The sequence below is a fragment of the Meleagris gallopavo genome, chromosome 21, assembly GCF_905368555.1.
Source record: "Meleagris gallopavo chromosome 21, MGAL_WU_HG_1.1, whole genome shotgun sequence".
NCBI lineage: Eukaryota > Metazoa > Chordata > Aves > Galliformes > Phasianidae > Meleagris > Meleagris gallopavo.
This window is the reverse complement of record NC_139424.1, coordinates 6,073,886-6,097,437: the sequence shown is the minus strand read 5'-3', so window position 1 is coordinate 6,097,437 and position 23,552 is coordinate 6,073,886. Positions and strand designations below refer to the sequence as shown.

The following is a 23,552-nucleotide window of genomic DNA, read 5'->3' as shown; positions in this document are numbered from 1 at the left end:
CTTATTTCTTTTTGCCCAAGACCTAAAAATCCCAATTTTGTCGATTTGCTTTGCTGCAAACGTGTTCTCTGTGTGATGGGAATGGCAGTGGTGGCCCAAATGCAATCAGGACCTCTGGTTTCAGTGCAGTCTGTGTTTGGCTGATCAGCTCAGGCTGTCAGAGCTCAGCAGAAATTGCTCCTGTTGACACTTTTAGGCAGTGACAGAGTCAGCTGCTTGGGGGCTCGTTTGGTTTGGGTTCACGAGGGCTCCCATTGCAGTCCCAGACACTTAGGCTTGGCAGAAGCTCTGAACTCATAGCTGCAGCTCGTTGGTGTGGGATTCAAAACTTCTTTCAGTCTCATGAAACTCTGAAGCAGCTGATGGCGAGACAGGAGGAAAAAAGCAGAACTTCAGACAGCGTGCACATACCAAAGGATTTTGTACAGGAGAAGCCCGGACAAGTTGCCATAGATCAGCTCTTCCTGTCTGCAATCACTTCCTTTTCCTTTCGCCAAGTTTTAGGTATCCTAGCACATTATCAGTGTCCTGAAGTGTTTTTTCCGTGGCCCTGTGATAATGCTGTTCTTCTGCTGGATTCCTCTGCTGCCCACCTTCCTCTTTATTTAGGGAGTGGAAATGGGCCATGCAGTGCTGTGGAAGCCCCCGCTACGCTGCTGTGCCACATCACTGTGTCACCATCCCTGTGAGCAGTGAGGGATGCAGGTGGGCAGCAGTAGGACCTGGCACTGCTGGGCACAGCTGTGTCTTTGGGGCTGGTTAACCATTTTCTCTCTGCCTCAGCTACAGCAGCAGTGAGAGCCCTCCTGTGCCCACGTGTTGAAGCACTCCGGTGCTGTTACTGCCTTATCCTCATCACTTCTGCAGCCTGAAATGGAGTTGGCTTTGTGAACTTGCTTGCTGCTTCCCATGGCTCTCCTGCTTGCTTCGTACCACCGTTTCCTGTTCCAAAATGTTAACTGATAGCTTTTATGAGGAATCCCTGTGCCGTGTCCCCATACCCAGGCAGCATTAGCCTTATCCTTCCCCTCCCTGCCCACTTCCTCTGTCTTCAAAGCCCCGTGGCCATGTCCTCTGCTCTCTGAAGCACCGTTCCCGTGACACACCTTAACTCGTGTGCTGTGCTGACATCACAGGGCGTGAGGCTGCTGCATGCAGAGCTGTGTATTTATTTATTTACTGCGTGGGAAACCTTGCAACCTTTTTATCTACTCACTGTGTCCTGCTGCCAAAATCTCTCGACCTCTCAGCACAACCAGACTTCTCTCCTCCAAGCAGCGAGTCATTGGAAATCTTTAATCACATCTCTAAATGCTGTACCTCTGTAAGTGTTCTCTTTGTGTTGAGGATCAGTGCTGAGGATGCCCAGAGGGAGCGGCAGTGATCCCCATCCTCACTCCCAGCTCTGGCTGATGCTCCTGAGCCGGGGCTCAGTGCAGTGTCAGCACCCACACGGAGCTTTCCAGCTGTGTGTGCAGAGCAGTAGAAGCGTGCAGGCTGCCAGCACTGCTGGGCTGGTCCCATCCTTCTGTGAGATCAAACACAGCGTGTAAAGAGATCTATGCTGTTCTGTGGTTATTAAAAGCAATGCAAATAAGTTGCAGTAATTGAATAGAAGCAGTGTGCTGCCCGCTGAGCTGATCATTAACTCAGCCAGAGCTGTGCTGTTCTGAAGTACTTTTCCTGTTTGCCTTTCCCTCGTACTCCCCGGAAGCTCCCGGAGTTTGTCTCACTGATGCTTCCTGGGGGGGGCTGGGAGAAGGACAGAAGTGGTTGTCAGCCAGAAAGCAAGGCCTGGGGCAGTAGAGGAGGGTTTGCAGGGCAGCCCTGTGCCCTCCCAGCACTCCTGGTGGGAGCACAGTGTCCAGTGCAGCCTTGCTGGCTGCCAGCTCCCATGGAGCGGTCCTCGAGGGGCTGCCTCCAAGCTCTGCCTCTTCACGCAACTTCTGCAGATGCTCAAGACTCTGGAAATGCTTTGGATGCTTTTGAGGATTACAAGGCAGAAGGACCAGAGTGAGATTATCAGCAGCAAAGGGCCTTTTGGGACCAGTTCATGGGCTGCCTGGGGGTGTTTCACGGGACTGCACTCCCTCCTACCTTTGTCAGAGAGCCCCTAGCTAAATTATTGCTCAACTGTCTACAACAACTTCATGCTGACTGTCCTGAAACATTACTTCTGACTTGTTTGTGAGGTCAGAGGGAGTTTAAGGTTCAGAATCCCATCTGGATGAGCTGTGCAGGGCTGCTGTCTCTTCTGCATCGCTTTGGCAAACAGCATTTAAATTATCAGCCCCTATGGGCTTAAAACTCGTTCAGCAAATAGTTTTTTCCAGTGTAGTGGATCTGATGTGTACAGAGCCGTTCTGCAATTGGGGTTTCCAGCCACGATGTTTCATAGCAGCTGCCTGAAGCCTTCTATTTCCACAGATAGGTGGGGTGATGTGTTCGGAAGTCACTGTTTTGCTTTGTGTGTGCAGTGGGGAAGTGACTGGAGCCTGGGACTGGTCACTGTGTGGGATTAACCCAGTGTCTGTGGCAGGGATCAGCCCTCTGGTTCATGGACATCAAGTGATAGCAGCTGGGGAAGAAGAGAAGCCCGTGTGGGTGAGTGCCCTCCCCTGGTGTTGGCTAAGGGGAATGGAGGAATCCTGCCCCTGAGAGCTTCTTGGTGCTGGCAGCTTCTCAAATCTGGGCATTTTTAGGTACAGTAAGCCCACAGGCTCCTTATTCAGCATGTTCAGTTGTTTATCCCATACTTATTCAGCCCTCATCAACATCACACTCAACTCTTTGGGCTCTCCTGCTTTCCTTGCAATAAGCCACGTAAGAAGTAGGTTAAATCCCCAGACTGCTGAACCACGAATGATTCGGTCCTTTCTTTTAAACAAATGACCTTTGTCACTTAGCACTGAAGCCCTCACATCCTTCACACCATGGCCCTATTCGGACTGTGCTGCTCCAGGTGGGCTCTGTTGTTTCTCAGGAGCTTCGTGTAGCTGCCTGATTCTGGGTTTGCTTTGCATGCTGTTACACCTCCAGCTTTTTACTGCAAAAGTATTGCATCTGAACTTCAGGTGAAGCTCTGGTGTGATCACAAAGATGACTGAGTTCAGTTCATGCTTGGGCTCAGCTGGCTGGTGCAGTGGGCAGCAGCTCAGGGCTCTGTGCCCATCCATCCAGGTGGGAGCTTCCCATGGACAGGTGGGCCTGCAGGAGCATCTTGTGGTCAGCAAACGATAAATGACTGTCAAACCACAATTTAAGGGTAGACATCATTTGCACAGAGCTGCAGGTAGAAAAAGCTATTGTTAGTTTTACCTTTGTCCTCTAGAACTTGGTCTGTCCATATCTTGCGTGCTTTCTGGAACTCAGTGCCCTAAGCTCATTTTCTCACTTCTCCTTTTTAAAGCTCTGTGAGTTTCGTTGGCTGCTCTGTTGTTGTTGGGTTGTTCTTGTTGTTGTTTCTCCCTTTATTTGCTTTGAGAAAGAAGTGGAGAAATCCCAAACCCAAAGCAGAGCAGCTGCATTCCTCCGTGTGTCGCAAAGCTGGAGAGCCAGCTTGCCTAAATACAAACAATTTGTCAGCACCACTCCTGCCCTGCTGTTGTTTTACTGTGATGGGAAAGTCGTTGGGAAGCCAACAGAGGAGTAACTGTGTGCCTTGGAACGAGCAGGGTAAGCACCTGTCTGTGAGCTGGGGGTGAACAGAGTCTCTAATAAGTCTCTCTAGCTCAAAATTAAGCACATTTCTATTTTAGAGCCGTTTTAAAAACTCTAAGAGCCTTTTCCTCAAGGTCTCTTCCAACCCCATCCGTTTTATGATTTCCCCTAAAGTACACTCTGTTCTTGTTGGGACTACTCTGGTTTTGTGCCCCACAGCTGCACTCAGCATTCCACCAATCCTACTCCTTCAGTGTGTGGTTTCTAACTGGGATTGAATGCTTTTAGGAAATAGGGAGGGCTGCAGAAACTTGGCTGCCAAAGTGCCTCAAGTGCTAACTCTGATGAAATTCAGCACCTGACTGCAGCGTGGATAAATGCATCTGGAATCTCCGCTCTTTGGAGTTGAAGCTTTTATAAAACAAAACTTATTTAATGGGTTTTCTGCTGAGCAGGTCTCAAACTGAACTTTGCAGGCTCCTCACCTCGAGTTAGGAGCGCTGTAAGTGCACTTGAGACAGCACTGCTAAGCTCTCCTTTAGCTGGAAGTCAGATGGAGGTAATAGCAGCAAGGTAATGTGCGGAGTCATAGATGCCAAACGGCTGCAGGGCTGCATTTGGGGATGCTGTGTGTGGTTCCTTTTCTTTCCTGTGGGCGGATGAATTGTGCCTGGTTCAAGCAATGCTGCTTGCACACTGCTAAGTAATCTGCAAGTGTCTGTACAGGCACACTGCAGTGTGTGTAGTTCTGCTATGTGGACATCCACATGTTCATTTTGCCTCTCGCCCGCCCTTCCTTTCAGCCTTTACTTAAGCCCTGGGATGCAGTGGTGCTGTCAGACACCCCACAGCCCGTCGGCTTCTGTTTAACGTGGCACGTGGTGAGTGATTAGTGGAAATTATTTCAGGAATAAAGGGCTCCTGGTAAGCTGATCCCCATTCAGAGAGCTGACAGAAAAGCAGAGTTGCAGCACTATTGCCTTCAGGAAGAACTGGCTGCATCACCGGGGGAAGAGCCGGGTTGGGAAGTGGTGCTGAGTTTGTGTTTTGAAATGCATCAGAGTTAGATCTCCTGGTTTGATCTGGAGAGCTTTTCCTGATGTCTCTCTGCCAGTAGAGCACCAGAGCGCTGCCCTGCACTGGCACAGCATTGCTCCTGGAGCTGGGAACCACTGTGGGCTCAGCCTGAAGTGATGCTGTGGTACTTTGCTTTGCAGGTTTAACGTGGGTCTGGAGCTGTGTTCGCTTCTCTGATGGGGAAGGGCTGTCCTGTTTTTTTTTTTTTGCCTTGTCTTGGGGATCAGACATCCTTGTGGGGAGGATGCAGTGAGAATGAAAGCGATGAGAATGAAAGCGCTGAGTGCTGCAGAAGTTAAAATAGTGAGCAGATAACTTCCTTCTATTACATGAGTGGAATCCGACGGCCTCTTGCTGATATTTTTTTTTTTTAATGCTTTTGGTAGATGAGCATCTGCTTCTGTACAGCACAAAGGAAAGGCTTATATTATTCAGCATTGATTTCTTTGCGTGGAGACAGAGTGACTCTTGTTTTGGTGCTTTGTTTTGGGGCTCTGTTACTGTGCTGAGGGCAGGCAGTGGGATGGTGTGACTCCTCCATTTTGTGCCATGACCTGGGCAGCAGCGGGGCCACGAGGATGGCTGGGGACAGGGGGTGTCGGGCAGTGTTTGGGGTGCCAGGGTACTGCTCAGGTTGTTTTCTGCTTACGGGATAGCCGGTGCAGCGTGTCAGGCTGTAGGTCTCCATCTCTGAAGCGCTCGGCCTAAATATAGGGCCTGGCAGGTGTGGGGCAGCACGGTGACCTTCGTGTGCCCGGTGTGACTTGGGTTACGGCAGTATTTAAAGTCATGGGGTGCTCTGTGGTGCAGGTGACATCTCTGCCTGCCAGGCCAAACATGGCCGGGTCTGTGATGGCTCTGAGAGCCGCCACGTGTGTGTGGGGCAGCCCTGGCACAAAGTGTGGGGTTTGTGGTTGGAGCTGACACATGCTGTGTGCGAACGCTAAGCTTCCCATCACTGATTGCAGAGGCAGTCGTGTGGTTTAACGGTGATCAACAGGAACTGTGTTGATTCTGAGGGGTAAAAGACAAGCGTGTGTCAAGCAGAAGGTGTTCTTTTTGAAGATAACTGGTCGAAACGCTGTGTTTTTCCCTTTGAATATTGAATGTGCTCAGACTGTGCATAGTGCAGCAAGAATGGCATGTGGGGCTCCATCTGGGAACATCCTGACATGAAGACCCGGAGCCTTTGGGGACTGTCATGTAGAGCAAATTCCTTTTGCAGCCTCACTTCCCATCCCGGTCTTTTGCTTGAAAACGACGCACAGAATCGCATTTCTTCTGTAAACATCAAGTGCCGGATTTCTTCGTAAGCATCCTAATTGCATGAGCCGCCCCGTTTCTAGTTGGTGGACTCTGTGTTGCTGTAGGAAACACGACTCTGTGTGTCTCTCTGCCCTGAATTCCAGAGCCCGGTTTGCACAACGTGTTTCCCTGTTGCTTTGGGGGATGTTTTGCTCCCTTTCTGGACGGGTGCCCCAGAGCTGCTGCGGGTCAAGCGGTGATCCCAAAGCACAAACAGAGAGCAGTTCTCATTTTCCTGCTCAGCTGATGTCCCTCTTGGAGCCAGCAGGGGGGACAGGAAGGCTCAGTGAGGGGCTGGTGTGCATGTTGGTGCAAACGGGGTACAGTTGGCACTGCACATCTCTGTGACTCCGTGTGTCTGTGTGATCTGTGCAGGGGTTTTGCGTCAAACATCTGAATTGGAGCACTTTCCCACGCTGTGTTTGTTTTTCTCCTTGTGCTGTTTCTGAAGTTGCAGAAGTGCTGAGTTGCAGGAGCCCAAAAACCACTTCCCTTCCCCACTGCCTGCAGTGTTGTCACCGCTGCTGACAGCATCGCAGGGCCCCTGTTGGTGAGCAGCCCTCGTTCCACTCTGCCTTGTGCTCACTGCTGTTTTGGCTGTCAGAGAGGCCTGGACTTGTCAGTGAGTGCTGCCAGCTGACCCTGTTACACAAGTGTCAGCGCAGGACATGCTGAGGTTTCTCTTGCCATCCCCATTTCCCGATTGTTGTGGGGTTTGTTTTGTTTTTCTTAGTGCCTGGTACTGCTTTGCTGTACACAGCCCTGAGAGTTGGCCTGTGTGTAAGGAGACCTGGGTGCCTGCATCCCTCCCTTGGAAGCACTGCTTTGGTACCAGCACTTCCATCTGGGGATGTCCCCGATGGTGCAGGCACAGAATGAAGGATTGCTACTGCGACTTGTAGGCTTTGCTAATAAAATGAATTGGGTGCAAACCATTGTGATTGCCAGGGCATTTGGATGTGCCATGATCCTATGAAAGACCTTTGTGCCCACGGGCACCTGCCTTGATGGAGCTCAAAACCTCACTGTTTGATATCCCTAGCAGGAGAATGGAGAGGTGCCCAGGCACGTGCTTGAGGTTATGGGGAAATCCAGCTGGAACCGAAGCTTTTAGCGCTCTTGCAGGTAGAGCAACATAATAGGCAAAGCTGTTAGAGTGGTCAGCCTGGGTTTGAGAAGTGCGACAGGCTGTGCCATGCTGGCCCTAGGATCTTGGCCTGTTTGATTCCTGCTGCCTCTGCTCACGCTGAGCTCTGGAGACACGTGCTGGCGCTGCCCTGGTGCACCAGTGCTGCCCGTGCTGGGTTCTCATGGCTGTTATTTCCCAGCCCTTGGCCTTAAGGGAAGGGAACAAGTAATCATTTTTGTATCTGTTTAAGCAGAGAAAGGAGCTCGGAAGTTCCCACTCTCTTCTTGGGTTGAAGAGAACAAACCCAGCTCCTTCCTCAAGGCACAGCACTGCCGGGTACACGCTGCCAGGGACGCTCCCATCCTGTCTTATCATACTCATCAACCATCCTGTTGATTGTGGGATTGTTCCTGGCTTTCTTCAAAGCACGTATGACGATCTCATCAGTTCTGAGAAGGGCAGGAACCCTTCGCTGTGCAACAGGATGGGTTAATTGCAACATCTGCAGAGAGCCCTGCTTTTTCTGTGTGCCGCAGCATCTCCCCGAGAGCTGCTGGAAAATGTGCTCAAAATACTGACTGCTGGCGGAACTTGAGGGCTCTTGATATTGCCACTTCCCTCTGTCCTCATGTGACCTCATGAAGGGCAAAATCAGGGCAGCAAATGATGCCTGAGTTTAACCACATTACGGTCTTGCTTTTAATTTATCAGTCTTTGAGTTAAATACCATACAGTTTGTAAATAGTACTTCTGAATCTGTTCCACGTGTTCATTTTCTTCAAGCAAACCGCTGCAGGGAGATGTTTGTTCCCAGGGGGCATCGGCTGTGTCCCAGCCACAAAGCTTGGGCTTAACGGAGTTGTAATTAGAGCAATGCGTGGGCTTGTCCTACTCATCACCATTTAGAAATGTGCATCTTGACTTTCAAACTGAAAATGTAGCCGGAGTTAATCCCCTCCTCCTGCTCAGGTTCCCCCTCTGCGGGCAGAACAGCACCGTGGGTCGAACCTCTCCTTTTTTTCCTCCTTTTAAAATCAAGGCAGCGTTTCTCTCGCTCACCTCTCGTCTCTTTCCTTGCAGCATCAGCGAGAGCTTCCTCACCGTGAAAGGAGCAGCACTCTTCCTGCCACGAGGGAATGGCTCATCCACCCCCAGGGTCAGCCACCGGCGCAACAAGCACGCAGGTAACTCTGCTGCCATGCTCTGTCCCAGCTCACCTCTCTACTGTGTGTTCTTGCTGAAGGACATGTTTTGTTTTACGCCAGGTGTGAATTAAAGGCAGAGCTTCCAGCCTCGAGGCTCTTAGGGAGAAGGTTTTGGTACTCTCTTGTTAATCCAACAAATGAAAGACTCTGGGGCATCGTGGAGAACTAAGAACAAACCTGCCCTCACACCCCAAAACTGTCATGCTGTAGCTTTGATATGAGGGAGGGGCTGCAGGATTGCACTGGGAAACTTGAGGTTGTGATATGAGGTGAGTAATTGCCTGTCCCAGTCTGAAACCAGCTGTGCTGATGGAAGGAAAGGAGCACACTCACCTATGTGTGGTGATGAGGAAACCTCTGAGCAACATCAGTGTGACTTCTCAGATGTGAGAGCAGGGTGAATAATGCAGAGAGGCAGGCACAGTTCCACCCCCCTTATCACCTGCAGGTTTGATTTGTTGTGTTTTTACTTTTGCTTTGGCTCTGTTTGAAAAATCACTCTGAGTAATGAAACTCAAACGTGGAGGTAGGCTGCTTTTCCTGCTGCATATGGTGCTTATTCACTGATAGTGTTTTGCAGCCATCAGATAGTGTGGGGTTTTCCCCTGCTATTAAACACTCAGCAAGAAGAAACATAATCAGTGTTGAGACCTTTGGGCTTTTGTGTACGGGGCAGAGACAGGAGGCTGAAGGCTTTCTGTGCCTAGAAGTGACCACCAAAAAGCAGTGTGGTTTATTCCTAGTGCTGCCTCATGTCTGTGTGGTGCTGCTGCCTGCACAGCAGCTGCAGAGCTCGATGAAAAATAGTGCTGCTTGCCTCATCAGCACAGAGCTTTCAGGAGCCGGGCTGCCAAGAAAGCAAATCCAGTGTGTTGTAATTGCTTTCAGCAAGGTGTTTTGTGTTTAGGAGGCTGGCTTGCCTGAGGGGTGGGATTTTCCTTCTTAGACTCTTTACCCATTTTTAGGGTGAGGTGTGAGGAGGCATCAGTGCTTGTCCTTTCCTTGGCCTCCCTGCTCAAGTGGTGTTCGTGGCATGGTGTTACATGGGGAATTGTCTTTCAAATGAGTGTGTGCCATGTTTCTTTGTGTGCTTTTCCAACCTACAGTGAATACCAGCAGACCAAGATACCAAGGGATCAACGTGTCACATCTGTGCCACCAAAATTAAAGCAGTGATGTAGGGGAAGCAGCCCCAAGGGGTGAGGTGGCTGCTGGCAGTGAGCTCAGTGCATGGCAAAGGAAAGCATCTCCTTTCTTGGCCTCCAGCAGGCCGTGCTCAGCTTTCATTCCTGTGTGTGTGTTGGGACTTATCTCTGGCATTTGGAATCAGAAGGGGACCAGGGAGCAGCCATAACATGCCAGCACAAAGCTGCAGCCCATGCGTGCAGTGGTGTTTCAAGTGGCCACGAGAGCATCTCCTAGGAAGGCTGAGGGACCTCACAGAGCTGCCTCCCTAACTCAGTGCTGGAATCCAGCATGAGGAGCAGCTGCCTAACAGGAAATAATTAATGCTCACACCCATTTCTTTAATTGTATCACCTTCAGAAACTGAAATCACTGGTTGCTCTGGCTGTCCCTCCCTCCCCCCCACCTCCCAGTTCCCTGGTGGTCCCGCACTGTACCATTGGCACACTGGCCACGTGCTGGGGGCTGGCTTCTGCATTCCACCAGCACTAGAGAAGGCCTGGAAAGGATGCAGGTTCCCTGCAGCTCTTGCCATCTCTGGGATATTGTAAATCAGTTTTAAGATCCCATCCAAGCTGATGCTTTGCACCTAGCTTGCCAGCTTGGGGGACACAAAGGCAGCTGCTCACTGCTGTACAATGTGATAGGAAGCAGCAGTCGTGCCACGAATGCCAGCAGAGCTGACAGCTCTTCACAGGACAGGATGTGATATCTTTGTGCTGATTCTGGCATGCTAAAACCTTTCCTTTGCTTTTTCTTCATCCAGCAAGCTTACAGAATGCATTGTGTGTTTGGGGTTGAAAATGCTGCAAGCTGAGCAAAGTGGACCAGGGAGGCAATGCTTTATTTCCAGCTTTGAAGCTTCCAAAGCTTTGAGACAATCTAGTAGTCCTGGTGGTTTTTTTTCTGTCTCTGGGAACATCAGCTCTTAAACTGTTTCCTACTGTTGAATTAGTGGGAGCAGTAGGTGGGAATGGTGACATTTGGGGGAGGGGAAGGCTGAGATGAATAGCTTTGGTGTCATGCTGCTCAGTCCCTGTGAGCTCAGTGCTGCTGGGTTTGCAGGCACCTGAAATGGGGGATCAGCTGCCCCCGGCCCTGCTGCACTGCTGCTGGGACCTGCTGAAGCTGTGTGCCTCTGCCACGGGTTCTAGCAGTGCTGACATGGGGAAATCCTGTCTCTCACTGGTCCCCTCAAGGCCGAGCATCCTATAGATGAGCTGGCCCTTCCTGTGCTGTCTCCCAGAACGAGCCCTGTGCAGTGCTGAGAGCAGTGTCCTCGGGCAGGATGTGCCTTTGGGTGCCTGTCACCTCTGTGTGTCACTCCTGCAGTCCAACCCCAACTTCTAAATGCTCTTCCAGGGCACTGACTCATTCTCCCTATACTGAAACGTGTTTAAAGGAGGAAGGAAGAGGAGAGCAGTGACTGCTGCATGCTGTGCAGCCTGCTCACAGAAGCACTGTCATCCCTCCCACCATAGTGGGGACTGCTTCAGCCCTGCTCTTCCAAGACTGTAGAAGTCACCAGGATGCTCCCATGGGCACCTCTCTTGGCTGTCAGATACCTGCTTTAGGGTCCTGTGCCACTCAGGTCCTTCTAAGACTTTGTAGACCGATGCAGGAACTGATTTATTTTTCTTCTGCTTTTCTTGGTTTCACCAGTGGAAGAGCAATGGGCATTTTCTAGGAACAATTATGGTTGCTTGGTTTTCGGGTGGTAGCTGTTGGGTACTTTGATGGAGTTGGTGCACCAGTGTAAGTGCTCTAAGGTTGGGCCAAATCTCCCTTCAAAGAGGAGTCCTTTGTCTAGGTGAGAGTTCTTCAAAGTAATTAGCAGTGTAAAGGAACTGGTGGATTCCCACTTTGAGCCGTGTAGTAAAGGAGATGTTGACCCATGGGCCGGCGTCCATTTCTGCCTAGTTTGCCAGTCTTTTAAAGGAACAGAGACTACTGAAATGCTTTTTACTTCTGTTAGAAAGATAAAAGACTTAGCAGCAGGGAGCCTGGTGAGACAGGAACAGGTGAGCACGGAGCGAGGAGCAGCTGGCTGGTGGATGGAGGTTTGTCATCTCGGGTGGGTGGAAGCAGCAGTGCTCTCTGTGCTGTGTCAGGTTTCTCAGTGGCCGTTTGCTCCGGCTGGGCAGCCAGGAGCCTGCATGTGATTTGGAGCTATTTTTGTGCATTCACTTTGCCCTCTTCCCTGCAGGGGATCTCCAGCAGCACCTGCAGGCCATGTTCATACTGCTCCGCCCAGAAGACAACATCAGACTGGTAGGCTGGCTTTTTGCTTATCTGTTCTCCTGAATATAAAGGTTAAGTTTCTCTGGACAAATACACCTGTGTAACTCATGGGAGCAGCTGTGTGTGTGTGTTCCAGTGGTTTCATCGTCAGATCTTGGGAGTCTTCACTGCAACCACAAGGAGAAAAAAGCAGCTCGTTATAAAAGACCCACCTAATTGATTGTGCAGTGAGATAAACTGTATGCATAGCAGGCTGCCTTTGTCTGAGCCAAGTGCTGAGTAGTTTTATGCTCAGAAAGTTCTGTAGCAATTGTCAGAGAAGCTGGGTGAATTAACGTGGTTTCCTATTTAATGTCAGCAGTAAGTATCTGACCAGCATGAATTCCTGTCCTTCCATGTCAGTTCAGTTGGATTCCTCACTATGCTCTATAACTGCTTGCATCTGAAAAGGCTGTGGCTTATCAGGAATGAACATGCAAGATCCCCATGAAACTATGTAGCCATGCTAATCCCTATCATTCTGGTTTTCTTGGGAGGGGGGGCTGTCGAAAATGCATTGTTACCATTTATAACATTGATGTGCATTAAAGATCACCAGCAGCTGGAAAAGAGCAGTGAGGAATCCTTCTGGGATGCGTTGAAGTGCTCTACAAGGTCAGGCACAGTGGCAGTGTCTCTGCATCACTCATCACTCAGTAGCCTGAAGTGCCTTTCCCTGTGTTGCACTGATGCATCTTAGCAACGTGTCTTAGCAGTGTTGCCATCCTTAGAAGTGTTACTCTGGCACCTCTGGTTTGTGGAATCCTCCTGAGCTGGGAGCTGGGCTGATCCTGTGGGGATGGCTAGAAAATAGCCAAGATTGCTACAGAATGCTTCAACTGTTAAAAACAACTGTGGAAAATAATTTGCTGTAAGCAGATTGTGGGACCTGCTCCCCACATCTGTCAGGCACACCTTGCTGTCATGAAAACGTTGGTGAAAGTGATGGGAATGGATGGGGGGTTCTCAGAGCCTTTCAAAATCCCAGCCAGGGTTAGAACCTTGGAAGCCATTGAACAAGTCATTGTTCAGCAATATCAGTGGCTACATTGTGTGATTTGGGACAAATTAGCCTTAACAGCTGAATGAGGACTTTGTGGGCTGAGACATAAACCCTTTTGTTCACAGCTACATTTGGAATGCTGAAATCTTGCGTGAGGTTAAGTTCGATAGTCTACTTGAATTTAATTGATTCTTGACGAACGAAGAGTGTGCAGAGCTGCTATGGACTCTCTCATAAAATAGTAGATACAAATGAGATTTGAAATATAAACAGTACTGAGAGAAATGCATTCTCTTCTTGCGTTGGCTGCTGTCACTCCGAGGGCAGACTTCACAGCTCGGAGGGCAGCAGAGAAATCTAATCCTCTAAAAACCTGCACTTATATTTTGGAACAACTCTTGTTTCTGTTGGAGCTGTTGGCAGAGCTTTGTAGCTTTCAGTGAGCAGAATCGGGAAGGGTATGAGTGTAAATGCAGTGGGAAGGAGGAAAATGAGTTGGAAGTGTACAAACTGATTTGAAGAGTTCCTGGGGAGCAGCAGAGTGGGGAGTTGTGCAGTTCTGTGCGTTTAATGATAAAAGAAGACTTCAAAAGACTTGAGCGCTTTTTTTTGGTCTTCAAATCAAGTATCCCAGTGAGAAATGCATTCCTGTATGAAACACCTGTAGCATAAAAAAGAGGAAAGGTCAGTGTGAGCTTACATCTTGGAAGGTGCAGTTCACAAGGGCTGATAAAACAGCACATTGCAGTTCTGATGAAACAAGAATGTGGCAGAAGATAAGGTTGGCTTGTGGGTAGGTGAGCCTAAAGCTGAGAAAAACATTGCTAGTCCTGGAAGGACTACAGAGGACTTTTGGTTCAAGAAAACAAAATCGAGGGGAGAGAAGCTTCTCATCTCATTGCAGCCCCTGGAGCGAGGCTGTCCTCCAGAGATCGATTGGGATTTCAGCATCTTCATTTGAAAGGTATCAGCCCATTTAGTTACTTGGTGCACACCTACTGTTGGGTGAGAGTAAGAGCCAGTGCTTCATGAAAAGGCTGCTCACCAATCTGTCATCTGCTGGGCGTTTGAACCTTTATTGTAACTTTGGAGCTTGACTGTTTTATTATTCCAGGAAATTTAGCAGAAAGGATTATCTGCTCTGTTAATGGTTCTTCTCTTTGTGGGGAGGGTGTGAACTGGATGTAGAGAGCCACAGCAAGCCATACCCAGCTTGTCTTAATTGGCCTCTGAAAATTCCACCCCAGGGCTGGGAGCTGTGTGACCTTTGGCCGATGTTTGTCTTGCCCTGTTCTGAGGGTCTTGCATTGAAACCACATTTCTAATTACTGCTAGCCAAATTGGTTTAGCACAGTGAGTTAGCTTATGTTAATCCTCCGGCTGCTGGACCGTCCTTGAGCAGCAGAACGGAGCTCGTGTTGGGTGCCCTGGGCACGGGGCAGTGTTGGCTCCCTGCTCCTGTTTTGGGCAAGTCTCGGTTTGGATCTTTGTACATATGGTAACTCTGACCACCAGCACTTCAGTGACTGCTTACTGCTCCAGGTGGAAGAGCACCCTTTGTGCTGCACACACGGTTAGTTGCACAGACAGCAGAACTCACACCTTGAAGGCCTGACCTCTTTGACTCTCCATGTGACTCGAGTGTCCAAGTGACTCAAGACACAAGAAGGACAATAAGGCTGGTTTTAGCATGCCTTATCCTTAAGGGATGGAGTGGAGCACGGTCTCGCTGTACAGAGCACATCTGTCCACTGGCTTGGGGAGTCTGTTAGCTTTTGGTGCGAGAGAACAAGCCTAGAAAGTGCAGCTAGCACTGCCTCCTGCCTGCACTTGCTGCTGCACCTGGCACTGGGGCTGCTGCCACACGCTGTCATGAACTTTGTGGTGGGTTCTGCCGTGTCCCGTGGCTGAGATGTGGTGGAGGGTGAGATGTGAGGGAGCTGGGAGGTGCCGTGCTGGCCTCAGAACTGCAGGGTGTGCTGGGGAAAACAGGACGTTTCTGGGAGATCCCACGGGGTAGTTATTTTGTGAGCTTTTATTTGAAGGCTAAAATGACTGCAGAGAAAAAGCTCTGTGAGCATGAACTGTCACGGGTGGCCAAGAATGCTGACATGGGATTTGGGATGGTGGCAGTGGGGTCTTGAGGAGTTGAGGCTCTATTTGGAGGGGATGTAGAACACAGCTTCGAGCTGCGCTGTTCCGACAAGAGGAATTCAGCAGTGGGTCCCTGGCAGCAGGCAGGTGCCAGCCCACAGCTTGGGGCATAGCTGGGACACACCGTGTCCTGCTCAGCCACGTCTGCTCTCCACAGACCCCGCTCAAAGTTCAAAAAGCAGCTTAGCAAAAAGATAAACTCTGAAGCCAGACAGTGCCTTGAGGCTGTCCAAAGTTAAGATGCACAATTAAGACATTTCCTTTCTAGGGATGTCATAGTTTCTCTTGTTGGGACCCTGTGACTAAAATAATTGCTCGGAACAGAGTCCAAGAAGTATTGCAAGTAAGCATTGCATACTGTGAGTGTGGATAGCAAAGGTGAGCTCTGAGCCCAGCTTTCCTGGGCTCCTCAGCAGTGTGTCTGCAGGGAGATGTGCTCAGCCCACTGCGGCTCTTGCTGCCTTTTGGCTTCTGGAGGAGATCCAGTCATGGGTACAGCCCCATAACTCAAATCTCTTCCTGCCAGGTGTGCAGTGCTGAGATCTCTTCTATACTGAGGGAACTGCTAGAAAAGCTCAGAGGGCCAGCAGGAAGCCACGTGTCAGTTAGTCTAGCTGTCTGCCTGGGAAGCTGAGAGCATGTGATACAGACAAGCTCTGGTTGCCCAAATGTGCACGAGGGTCCCCAGGTTGGGGCTGCTTCTTGCTCACAGCCTTGGTGGGGCACAGCAGGCTGACAGCCAGGTGTGCTGAAAGCACAGGAACATCCCACTTATTCAGGAGAGCACTGTGAGAAGGGGAATAACTTGCTTCTCCCTCTTCTGCTGACCACCCAGCTGAGAATCAGGCTGGCTGGCCTCATGCATCACATCACTGCTTCTTTGGCTCTCGCTCAGTGTGGCAGGGTGGCTTGTAAAGGTAACAGTGTGCATCTTGCTGGCTCTGCTGCTGATGTTTCTTCTTCATTTCCCCAGGCTGTAAGACTGGAAAGCACATACCAGAACCGCACCAGATACATGGTGGTTGTATCCACCAATGGCAGACAGGACACGGAGGAGAGCATCGTCCTGGGAATGGATTTCTCTTCTAATGACAGGTACTCACGTTGTCTGGGTGGGGAAGTCCTTGTGTTCACCCATGTGTTGAGTAAAGTTCAGCAATCGCTGTCTGGTGTCTGCGCTTTCTGGGGACTGTTTCAGATTTTCCAGCCTGATGCCTTTCTTCAGATCCAGAGTTCCTCTTTTGCTTTTTGTAAAGAGGTAGCAAATAGGAGCAAAAGAACTCAGGTCAGCATTTCCTCCACGCCTCAGGCTTGTGTGAGTGCATGAAGTGCCCTAAGTGGCCTTTGAAAAGCAAGGTCCCAAAGCCCTGTGTCTGCAACCAGGCAAAGGGAGGACTTGCAGCAAACCAAAAAGCTGCAGTTTGAGAAGTTGGGCATCAGGGTTCAGGAGAGCAGCAGTGACTATCAACACTGTGCCAGGGTCATGGGAGCCTGGGCCTGATGGGAATGTCAGGGTTGCTGATGGCACAACTTGTCTTCTCCCCAAGCATTAGCGTGTCGTCAGGGTTTGGTGCTTTTGCTTCCTTCATTTTAATTGCCACTGACCTCTCCAAGGGTTGGGGAGTGTAAGTGGGAAGCAGCAGCTTCAGGCGTAGAAGGGGACACTGTTCTCTTGGAAGAGGGCACGGGGGGCACGGAGCTCTTTAAAAAAGTTAGAATAAGTAATGGTCTATTTTCTAATTTTTAAATTTAAGAAGAAAAAAGATATTCAAAACATTCTGGAAGTTTTAATACAGATGCTTTTTTTTCTAGCTCTGACTTAAAGCACAGAAATGAATCTCACTGCCGACCCTAGCTGCTAGAAACTACTTTCGGGTGGTTAGCAGGGTCACTGGAAAACCTTTTAGAACAGTTTGGCTAAAAGGAGATCTTGCAAGCAGCTTGCTGATGGTGACAGCCATGCTTAATTTCAAGTGGTTGGATTTGGATGCTTTGCTCAAGTGATGCCTACTGAAGAGAGCGAGCAGTCCCAGCCTGTGCGTGCACGTACAGCTGTAGCTCAGGGATGCTCTTATGGCAGTGCAAGAATAACTTGTCCTTGCACAGGTTGCTGTGAGCATGGAGCCCACTATTGGCTGGGATGTACCAGCACTGCCACCTTTGATAACTGAGAGCTCACTGGCATTCAGTCTTTAATAACATAGAGAGGTGGTTTTAGCTGTCTCCTAGAGTTACTCAGGTTCTGGATGGTCACTCTGATACACCCTCCCCTAGCCCACTTGCTATTTATAATTCCATATAGACTTGTTGCTATGGGCTCTGATAAGTGGTTGCTGAACAGTATCACTAAAAATACCCCGGCCACCTTGGGAAGCCTTTTAAAAACATATCTTTCCATGAGCTCATCTCATGTTGTCAACAGAAATAGCTGCATGCTGCAGTGTCTCCTTGTGCCGGCCGCTCCGAGGCGTGAGTTTCTGGGGCTTTGAGTCTGCTGACCCATGGAAGCCTCAGGTCTTGCCCTTTTCCCCTACTTCTCAGGGGCTAGCAGGTTTGGTAGGCTCAGTGGAAATCTGAGGGCAGCTAGAGCGAAGCATAGGAGCAGGAGGCAAGTGAATCTGGCCTTGAAGACGGTGCCTTTGTTATGGAGCAGTCTTAGAGCTCTGTGAGGCTGAGCTTTCCGGTCGGACAGCCTGCTGTGGTTGTGCTGGGGTTCCCCTGCCCTTGTTTTTTTCCATCACTTAACTTCTGCTTTTTCGTTGGCCTTCTGCTCAGCCTTGCAGAAAGCTGGTGACTGGAGGCAGAGAGCTCTGAGCAGCTGAGAGAGGAGTGGGCTTGCCAAGAGGTGTCTGCTCAACCAAGGGGCTGGGAGGGGGCATGGGGCAGGAGTCAGCAGCAGGTGGTAAACTGCAATTGCTGACTTGCCCTGCTGACGGTCACCCGGCCATTGCACTGACCCCAGTTCCTAGCAGCTGTGGTTGGGGGACAAACAAGAAAACAAAGCTGTGCATTGCAAAACCAGAAGTAGAACCAAACCCACTTGAGCCTGGGTGGGACTAATCTGTAACAAAAGCCTTGAGCTGACCTAAGGCTGAGCCCCCCTCTCACCTTCCATGCAGAGCTTGCTGCTTCTCAGCCCTGTTTGCTCTTCTGGGTATATGTTGACCCTTAGAGCCTGCTTCAGAGAATACTTCTGTACCCTGTATCTGGGTAATAATCCTTGCCAGGCACCCGTACAAAACAACACTGGCTCTGTTCCTGAAGCAACAGTGGGATCTTCTTTTTTCTTTTCCTCCCAAATGAGCACTACCACCTGCAACCATTGCTGTGAAATTAGGATAACAGTGCTGTAGTAAACGTCCTGACCTTCTCTTTTTTTTCCTACAGTAGCACTTGTACGATGGGTTTGGTGCTGCCACTGTGGAGTGACACCTTGATCCATCTGGACGGGGACGGGTGAGTGTCTTTGTGCTTCTGGCAGAGGGTCTCTCTGTGCAGCACAGTCCGTGGAGGAGGGTTCAAATGATTTCAGAGCTTCAGCAGATCCAGCGGGCCTTCTGCTGTTGACCTGTGCCGGGTTAGTAGACCTAAAGGCCCTGAATCACAGCGTCTGTGGCAAGGAGCACCAATAATTGACTTATCTGTGCATAAACACACACTGAGACAGTGGCTCATGTGTGTGTTTAAGCTGGAGTAAAGGAGCTTTCACTGGCGAGTGGGTGTGTAGTGAAAGCTCCTTAAAGGGATCCTATTATGTGTTCCTCCACCACGCTTGCAGCAGGCAGCGTTCTGCTGAACATGAAATAAGAATGATGTGTCTCTGCCAAGTAGACGCCTGACTTGCAGGCTCCTGTTTGTGCCAGTTACAAAGGCTGTCCAGTGCAGCACTTGGAATGACTTTTCTTTCCTTGGTAGCTGCCCCAGGATCACTTTAGCTGCGCTCTGTTGTTCCCAGCTGTGGCACTGAATTTGTGTTGCCAAGGTAAACAGCACAGCACTGTCCCACTGCCTTAGCTTTGTTCCTGAAGAGCAACTGCTTAAAAAAAAAAGTCACCCTAGTGCTTTTAGTTTGCTATTTTGATCTGTTTCCTAGCTGAGCTCAGCAGTCTGCATAGGACCAGTCCTTCACAGCTCTAGCCTGCTGCAAACTCTATGCTGTAACTGGAAAGCTGCTTTTGGGACATGTTTTTACTGTGCCTCTTTTCTCCACAGCGGGTTCAGTGTATCCACGGATAACAGGGTGCACATATTCAAGCCGGTGTCTGTGCAGGCGATGTGGTAAGCACTCACTGTAATCACTCCCAGCCATCCTTTTTCCAGGGTGTTTTGGCTTCTTGGACTTTTAAAAAGCAGGTGCTGCTTTGCGTTAGTGGTACCCTGAGCCCTGTTCAACAGCCAGCACTGCCCTTCAGAGACAGGGAAGGAGGGCTGATGCCAAAGGACCAAAGCTGCTCACACCAGGGCACAGCAGTGAGCTGCTAACAGTGCTGGAGCTGCGCATTGCTCTCAGCTGGGGGCAGGAGGAATAGGGTCATTTTCTTTGCAAAGCACTGCTGCTTTGGATCCCTCCAAATCGGAGTTGGTTACTGACAGGAGCACACATTTGAAGTATTTTATCTGTCGTAAATCAAGAAACGCGCTCTGTATGTGTTTGAGAAGTTTCCCTCTTCAGTGAGACATAATCACTGTGATAGTGAGAAGGAAAGAGAAGCTGCCTGCATTTTTCTTTCCTTTTAGGGTGGTTCATGTAAGAATGTAGTGGCCATTAAAGTATTTCTGGCTCAAGCTGCTTTGCATTGCAGAAATACATCCCCCGTCAGAGTGTCAAGCTACTGTGTCACCCCAGTGGTTTTGACCTGGATCCTTCTGATCACAGTCAAAGATTTAAAACGAGCTAAAAATAGGAGAGGGGGATTTGTTTCCCAGCAGCAGCTGAAGAAACTTGTAACATCCCTTGTGCAGAGAGGAGGGAGGGCAGGCCCTTAAACACCTCTGTGAAGTCAAGCCCTAAACCCTTGGCTGTGCAGCTTTCTGTGTGCAGTTCCCATCTGTCCTGGCCCTGCACAGGAGGATCTGTCAGAGCACCCCGGATCAGGGACACTTGCTGTGCACTGTGCTCTGGTGCAGGCAGTTGCATCGTCTTTTGGGGGCTCTGCCTTCTGAATTGCGGCCACCTTTGCTGCAATCTGGACAAGAGGAATATGTCTTGGTATGCTTCAGTGAAGCGTGCAAAAATCCACACCCTGTCTAGACAGCAGCATAGGCTGCTGCACACAGCACTGGGCTCTGTACCAACTGATGGGACACGAGTAGCATCCTGGATTTGGCAGCTGCTTTGTGCTCAGTGCCATCCTGGTAATCCTGCAAGTATTTTTTCCCTTTCTAGGTCTGCTCTGCAGAGTTTACATAAGGCGTGTGAGGTGGCACGAAGCAACAATTACTACCCAGGGAGCCTCTTCCTCACGTGGGTCAGTTACTATGAGAGCCACATCAACTCTGACCAGTCCTCGGTCAATGAGTGGAATGCTATGCAAGATGTGCAGTCCCACCGGCCCGACTCGCCTGCCCTCTTCACAGACGTGTGAGTTGGTCTGGCTCTGCTGAGCTGAGCTGTTTGGCTGTCAAAGAGGAGCCCTGTTTCCACAGAGTTTACTCTTAACTAGGCCCTAATGAGGAGAGATTTCCTGCTAAGGGTAATAAATGCAACCCTGGTTAGGTAAACACCAGTGCTGGAAGTTTTGCCCCCCTGGGACTGCCTTACATCTCCTCCAGCCTCTGTTTCCATTCTGTTTGTTTGCCTTTGGCTTTAGGCTCTCAGATCTTTGCGTGGTAAGTCTTGTGTTACTGCAGTAAGAGAAGGTGTGGTGTAATCTGGTACCCAGGCCTTCCTGTTTGCTAGTTTGTACTCTGATTTCCAGGCCTGGTGCCTTCCAGAACCAACAGGTTTCTCTGGACTTTGTTCTTAGGCTGGAGTGTCTGAGCACGTGGAACAACATGGTCCTTTTTCCTTACTCAGTTCTTTCAGCTGTGAAGTGTTTAGGTATGGACTTGTGAGGCTGAGGCTCTAGAGAATGGGGACAAACAACAGTACCAGTCTCTGGGGAGCTCTGTAAGTGTGGAACAGAACCCAATCTGCCTCCAGCTAAGTGGTTGGGTATCTGCTGATGCACAGTCCAAAACAGTGGCTGAAGTAGATGTGCAGTCAGTTTGGAAAGGCAAAATTTGCAGCCTGTGTCAATACACAAAGGGTTACAACCCCTGTAATAAGTAATTGCTGATGATACTGATAGCATATAACTTTAAAGTACTCTCTGACCAGATGTGATGCCAAGCTTGAGGGCTTCATTACCTGCTTTGTAGCAGAATAAACAATTTCATGAACTCCAGCTGCTTTCCCACTGTAATAGTGCTGTAGGTTGATTTGTGCTCACAGAGACCTCATTTTGTTGGAGTTCAGTGAGTGAATAATAATGCTGAGGCAGTTATTCAGCTGTGAATAGGTCTTCACACTTGATTGTTTTTTAATATACAAGGAAAACGCCTGAAAAGTTCTGGCAGGCTTTCAGATTAATACTGTCTTGCAGCTTTTCCTCTGTAAACTTTGGGTAGCCCGTTCTTTCCTCATTGGCAGCAATTGAATCATCTCCTGGGGACACCTGGACACCATTCTCTTATCTGAGTCCTGGAATAATGCTTGAGGTTGAGGAAAGTGGCAGCTTGTCTGATTTCTATTCACAAAGCACTGGTTGGACACTTGTAAAGCAAAGTGTCTGCAGTTGCCATCCTGGCAGCCTTGCAGAGGAACAAAGGTGATGGGAGATGTGACTGCTGGGCCCCTTCTGAGATGATGATGGCTGAGACAGCTCTGTACTGCTGCTCTGTTGCAACTTCCCCTGGTGTTAGCCAGGCTATTTTTGCAGCTGGTGATAAGGCCCCTGGCAGCAGAGGCTGGAGGAATGCGCTGAGGCTTAGCTGCACTCTCCTCTCCATGTAAGGAGCTTTGGAGCTGTTACCTTTCCAAGAAAGGTAGGGAGAGGCTTAGATATTGCTCCAGAGAGTATAATGCAGCCTTCCCAATTTAAATTTTACCAAATACCAGAGGTTCTGAGGATGACTGCAATGGATTAGGGGCATTTCAGTTGGTCTCTCTTGTACAACTGGGAACGTAAACTGGGCTTTACAGTCACCTGAATTCCCTTTGGCTGAAGATGTGTTTAGATAAAGTAGTGAGGCTGAGCAATGCCAGCTCTAAAATCACCACGAATCCAGTTCTTTCCCCACCCAGTGACTGTGTTGCTCTCTTCTGATAGCCCAACCGAGCGGGAGCGCACAGAACGACTCATAAAGACCAAGCTAAGGGAGATCATGATGCAGAAAGATCTGGAGAACATCACATCAAAAGAGGTGAGCGGTGAGGGAGCAGCAGTGCAGATGAAGGGAGTTCTTTGTGCCGTGGAGAAAGGCCAAAAGAAAAAAAAAAAACAAACTCACGTGGTGTCTTTGTGTTCCTCCACCCACCCAGATACGCACGGAGCTGGAGATGCAGATGGTGTGCAACCTGCGGGAGTTCAAAGAGTTCATTGACAATGAAATGATAGTGATCCTGGGGCAGATGGACAGCCCCACTCAGATATTTGATCATGTCTTTTTGGTGAGTCTGAGAGGGGGTTCCAAAGAGTTACAGCTGTAAACACACCTAACCCTTCTCACACTGTCGTGGTTAAAGCAAGGGATAGAGAGGAGCTTCAGGGGTCTCTAAAGGAGGGTTTGGCTGATCCTGAGGTCAGCATATGCTGAAGCAAGGCAAGACAGCGGTGCTGTTGAATGCTTCTTGGCTACGCTAAATTTTGCCAAGCTGTTGTCCCTGTCACTAGATGGTGGAAGGGAAAAAGTTTTTAGTCTTAATTTCTTTTCGGGGCTGTTTCCGCTGGTGTAGTTTTATGGCTTTACCTGGTTAGGGTACCCACATGTTAAATGGTGTTTGGGAAGAGCGTAACTACAGCAAAGAGGGAGGGGAGGGGAGCTGCTGGTGTGAGCCTGTGGGAGATTCAGGTGGAATTACACTTTGGTAACAAGGAAAGCTCTGAGTTCATGAGATCCAGCGGGAACAGAGAGGTTTAACCAAGGATCCTGGAGATCCTTCACTTAAGGAAATATAAACGTTTCGCCTGTTAATGTTTTGCTTGCTTAGCTGCCTTTCATTGCTGCTGGGGCCTGTCTAATTACTGCACCTCCTTCTGATGAGTCAGCTCTCTGGATTTCCCAGCCCTGAAGGAATGAACACAGGTTTGGTTGGGCTGTCTGAGCCTATGAGGTTGGCTCGACTTGAAACAAAACTGAATCCTTTTGGAGCAGCTGGTCTGTCCAAGCAGAGTCAGCCTCTCCCAGTCTGCTGAAGCTTAGACCTGGGCTGTGGCTCAGAAGGGATGGTGTATGTGAGTGCTCACAAGAAATTGTGGTGGGGTAGAGCCAGGAAACTTAAAATACCTACGATGTAATGTGTTTGTGTGGACTAGGTGTTCCCAAGAGAGACTTGTTAGAGGATTGCAGTGCT

General features: G+C 49.6%; 1 protein-coding gene across 7 annotated transcripts in view; it reads left to right on the top strand.

Annotated features, from left to right (window-relative positions):
- Positions 1–23,552, top strand: part of SSH2 (slingshot protein phosphatase 2) — a 72,125-nt gene that overhangs the window by 33,751 nt on the left and 14,822 nt on the right. For 5 of the 7 annotated variants that reach the window (XM_085241136.1, XM_085241139.1, XM_085241140.1 and 2 more), the window contains 8 exons: positions 8,252–8,355; positions 11,768–11,832; positions 15,972–16,093; positions 18,386–18,454; positions 19,211–19,276; positions 20,385–20,579; positions 22,309–22,402; positions 22,521–22,649. In XM_085241136.1, the coding sequence (XP_085097262.1) occupies positions 8,252–8,355; positions 11,768–11,832; positions 15,972–16,093; positions 18,386–18,454; positions 19,211–19,276; positions 20,385–20,579; positions 22,309–22,402; positions 22,521–22,649 (844 nt within the window). Of the gene's footprint in view, positions 1–8,251; positions 8,356–11,767; positions 11,833–14,386; positions 14,523–15,971; positions 16,094–18,385; positions 18,455–19,210; positions 19,277–20,384; positions 20,580–22,308; positions 22,403–22,520; positions 22,650–23,552 lie in introns of all 7 variants that reach the window. The other 2 variants (XM_085241141.1, XM_085241137.1) reach the window with 2 other exon arrangements.